General features: G+C 60.1%; 1 protein-coding gene across 1 annotated transcript; it reads left to right on the top strand.

Moving 5' to 3' along the window:
* Positions 1–796: 796 nt before the first annotated feature.
* RENBP (renin binding protein) lies at positions 797–4,217 on the top strand (the record flags this gene model as incomplete). The annotated part of the gene is made up of 8 exons (XM_023199580.1): positions 797–912; positions 1,065–1,174; positions 1,327–1,402; positions 1,512–1,587; positions 1,759–1,931; positions 2,407–2,631; positions 3,437–3,518; positions 3,790–4,217. Coding segments are annotated over exons 1-8 (1,209 nt in total), but the record flags the coding sequence as incomplete, so codon positions are not given.
* Between the last annotated feature and the right edge of the window lie 388 nt (positions 4,218–4,605).

The following is a 4,605-nucleotide window of genomic DNA, read 5'->3' as shown; positions in this document are numbered from 1 at the left end:
GCACCAATGGCTGCCCATTACTGACTATTGAGGTAGTTAGTGACAAACTGATTCAAAAGAGAGGATTTGCTAGGCTGGGTGCGGTGGCTCATGCCTGTAATCCCAGCACTTTGGGTGGCTGAGGCAGGAGGATCGCTTGAGCTTAGGAGTTCGAGACCAGCCTGGGCAACATTGCAAAACCCTGTCTCCACTAAAAATACAAAAATTGGCCAGGTGTAGTGGCACACAACTGTGGTCCCAGCTACTCAGGAGGCTGAGGTGGGAAGATCGCTTGAGCCTGGCAGGTCGAGGCTGCAGTGAGCTGCCTGGGCGACAGGACACTATCTCAAAAGAAAAAAAAAAAGAAAAAAAAAAAGAGCTTGCCTCTTGTCTACCCTATGTGGTGACAGGTCAGAGGGACCTGCTTTCAGGCCCACTAGCTGTTCCCTGTCCTGCTGCACCCCTGCCCTACAGGCTTGGTAGGGCCAAGGCCCTCAGCCGCCCTGCCTGGGCCCCTGACACATTAGGGGGCACATTAGAAGGCCACATTAGGGCCCCTCTCAGGGCTCCCTTAAAGGTAGCTGGTGTAGGGCGGGGTGGGTGGCAGCCCCGTTTCCCCTTCCCCCTCATCCCAGACCGTCCGGCCATCCCAGCTTTTCCCACCAAGCAGGATCTTGAGACCAGGGCACCCAGCAGGGGCCCTGGCGGGACTGGCCCTTTCTAGGGGAGGGTCGCGGCAGGAACAAGCGCGGGGGCGGGGCCTCAAAGCCCCGCCCCCAGGCCCAGCGGAACCTGAAGAGGAGGGGGTGGGTGAGCCGGGCGCGGCTCTGTCAGCTGAGTGACAGTCACGGGACCGCGACCAACTCTGTCTGGCTTCCTAGAGGAGAGGGAGGGATGAGCAAGGGTCTCCGAGCGCGGCAGGCCAGTGGTGGGGTGCGTGCGGGGAGTCCTGCCTTGGAGGGTCCCGGGGATGGTGACGTCTGAAGCCCCGTGCAGAGGTGGGGGGATCCCCGAGGGCTGGTTTCCGAGGCTGGGGGGCCTAGGTCCCATGCGGGGGCTGCGCCTTCAAGCCCCAGTTCCCCTAGGACATGGAGAAAGAGCGAGAGACTCTCCAGGCCTGGAAGGAGCGCGTGGGGCAGGAGCTGGACCGTGTGGTGGCGTTCTGGATGGAGCACTCCCACGACCAGGAGCACGGGTACTCGGAGGCTTCTGGAGTCCTCGGCAGGGTTTTTGCCCTTCCTGAGGCCCCTCCTCACTCTCAGGCACCTCACAGATTTGCTGACCCCGGAGAGGCAGGAGGGGCTGGCAAGGCCCCTTCCAGACTTTGCTAATCCCGCGTTCCCACAGGGGCTTCTTCACGTGCCTTAGCCGCGAGGGACGGGTGTATGATGACCTCAAGTACGTGTGGCTGCAGGGGAGGCAGGTACGGTGTTCCCAGCCTGGAAGCTTCAGGCACACGGCCCATCGCCTCAAAGGTCTCCCCACCTCACCCCAGCCGGCCGCTTAGGCCACGTACCCTCCCGTACCCGCAGGTGTGGATGTATTGTCGCCTGTACCGCACTTTCCAGCGCTTCCACCACTCTCAGCTTCTGAATGCAGCAAAAGCAGGTGCTCCCTTCCTGCCCATCTCCCAGTGACTCTGTCCATGTTTACTCAACAGGGCACATGTGCGGAGTTCCTAGAGGAGTCTAGAAGCAGGGATGGACTGGGGAGGCTCAAGGGTGGTGTGTGCGGGGCGTCCTGGCCTTACTCCTGGCATGCCAACCCCCCAACCTCCAGGTGGTGAGTTCTTGCTGCGTTATGCCCGGCTGGCACCTCCTGGCAAGAAGTGTGCCTTTGTGCTGACTCGGGACGGCCGCCCGGTCAAGGTGCAGCGGACCATCTTCAGCGAGTGTTTCTACACCATGGCCATGAACGAGCTGTGGAGGGCCACAGGTGAAGTGCGGTACCAGGTGTGTGAGAGGACGGTGCCCCTGGAGACCCCACCCTGGGACCCTGCCATGGCCACCTGATGCATTCCCACTCGCTACGCAAGTCCACTGCCATGGACCCATCTGTGGGCCAAGTCCCCTTCACCTCTGAACGCTCCCCTACCCCCACAGGGGCACACACAGAAAGGGCCCTATCCATGCCCTGCCCCCAACTGGGAAGAGGCCCCTCCCTCCTCCCTGGGCTCCCTGTGCTTCCAGACTTTGACCCCACAGCCTGGAAGGGACTGCACCCCCAGACTGGGAGCCCCCAAGGCAGAGTGGGCGGATCTGCCTGGTCCCTACTGGATACCAGGTGCCAGGCCCCGAGTAGGCCCTGGGTGAAGGTGTCTCTGGGATTCAGGAGAGGAATTGACTCTCCCATCCCAGGGCTGTGTCCTGGGGGATGGGACAGGATGTAGCCTCAGCCTGGGCCTCCCCTCGCCTCCTGTACTCCCAGACAGAAGCGGTGGAGATGATGGATCAGATCGTCCACTGGGTGCGGGAGGACGCGTCGGGACTGGGCCGGCCCCAGCTCCAGGGGGCCCCGACTGCGGAGCCCATGGCAGTGCCCATGATGCTGCTGAACCTGGTAGAGCAGCTTGGGGAGGCAGATGAGGAGCTGGCAGGCAAATACACAGAGCTGGGGGACTGGTGCGCCCGGAGGATTCTGCAGCACGTGCAGGTGGGGGATGCCTGGGGAGCTGGGGTGGTGGGAGGCCCTCCACTCCCCCACTCCCCTGGATGCCCTGGGGCTTGACACACCTGGAGAGACAGAGATTCGGGGAGGTCCCCACCTGGGGAAGGTGGAGGGCCTGAAGGCTGGCGGGAGGGTGTGGAGCCCCAGGCAAGGCCTGACAGAAGGAGACCCCTGCCCCACCCAAGTCCCTTCCAGGCCTCTGGGCCGTGAAACGCACCGTCTGTCCCCATTCAATGTTTCACCCTCCTCTGCTGGAGAGGATCAGGCCAGAAGCGAGGATTACAACTTCCTAGGCCCTGGCTGGACTCGGTGGCTCCTGGCTGTAATCCCAGCACTTTGGGAGGCTGAGGCGGGCAGATCACTTGAGGTCAGGAGTTCGAGACCAGCCTGGCCAACATAGTGAAACCCCGTCTCTACTAAAAATACAAAAATTAGCTGGGCGTGCTGGTGCATGCCTGTAATCCCAGCTACTAGGGAGACTGAGGCAGGAGAATTACATGAAGCCAGGAGGTGGAGGTTGTAGTGAATCGAGATTGTGGCCTCTGCACTCCAGCCTGGGTGACAGAGCAAGACTCTGTCTAAAAAATGAAAAAACAACTTGCTAGGCTCAAGGGAGTGAATCAGCCCCTCCTCAAATGCCCCTCTGAGCCTGGCCCACCCAAACCAGCAGGTCCAGGGGCTTGGGTGAGAGGGAGGGAGGAAGGGATTTCTGGGGCTGGGTCTTTCTAGTTGGGTGGCTGGGTGAGTGAAAGGCCTGGAGGCAACACTCCCTTCTGCTCCTTCCCGGTAGAGGGATGGACAAGCTGTGCTGGAGAATGTGTCAGAGGATGGCAAGGAACTTTCTGGCTGCCTGGGGAGACAGCAGAACCCAGGTGAGGGGCAGGGTAGGCTGGGGGCCACCCAGGAGGAAGGGAACACTGGCTCAGATGTGGGAGTGCCTGGGGGGACGCCTTGAGGAGGCAGAGGAGAGAGGATGGGCCTCCGGAGGCCGGGGGTTTCTGCAGAGGAGCAGGCTTCCAGGGCCAGGGAGCTCAGAGCCTTGCTCACTGTTAGGGAGGGAGCAGAGAGGTGCCAAGGGCTTTTGCTCCCTCTGTCCCCTCCCTCAACCCCAACCCCGCTCTTCCGTACTGCAACCCTCACCAGGCCACGCACTGGAAGCCGGCTGGTTTCTGCTCCGTCATTGCATTCGGAAAGGCGACCCTGAACTTCGAGCCCACGTGGTTGACAAGTTCCTGTTGTTGCCCTTCCGCTCTGGATGGGACCCTGACCATGGAGGCCTCTTTTACTTCCAGGATGCTGATGACTTCTGCCCCACCCAGGTGGGAGAGCGCCCAGGGCCATGTGTGGCACACGCTGATCTAAGGCTTTCTGCCTGGGGAGGTGGGTGCTTCTCTAGAGGGCAACCTGGGGCTGGATTGGAACCTAGAGGCCTGCTCTCAGCTTCTGTGCCAGTGTTACAGGAAAGGGGTTGTGATCCAGACCCCAGAAGAGGGTTCTTGGATCTTGCGCAAGAAAGAATTCAGGGCGAGTCGGCAATGCAAAGTGAAAGCAGGTTTATTAAGAAAGTAAAGGAATAAAAGAATGGTTACTCCATAGGCAGCGCAGCCCTGAGGGCTGCTGGTTGCCTTTTTATTTTTTATTTTTATTTTATTTAATTTTATTTATTTATTTGAGGTGGAGTTTTGTTCTTGTTGCCCGGGCTGGAGTGCAATGGCGCCATCTTGGCTCACTGCAACCTCTGCTTCCCGGGTTCAAGCGATTCTCCTGCCCTAGCCTCCCGAGTAGCTAGGATTATGGGCATGGGCCAGCATGCCCGGCTAATTTTGTATTTTTAGTAGAGACGGGATTTCTCCATGTTGGTTAGGCTGGTCTCGAACTCCCGACCTCAGGTGATCCGCCCACCTCGTCCTCCCAAAGTGCTGGGATTACAGGCGAGAGCCACCGCACCTGGCTGGTTGC

Source organism: Piliocolobus tephrosceles, unplaced genomic scaffold, assembly GCF_002776525.5.
Source record: "Piliocolobus tephrosceles isolate RC106 unplaced genomic scaffold, ASM277652v3 unscaffolded_5620, whole genome shotgun sequence".
Taxonomy (NCBI): Eukaryota; Metazoa; Chordata; class Mammalia; order Primates; family Cercopithecidae; genus Piliocolobus; species Piliocolobus tephrosceles.
The sequence above is the reverse complement of the archived record's forward strand: the minus strand, read 5'-3'. Positions and strand labels throughout refer to the sequence as shown.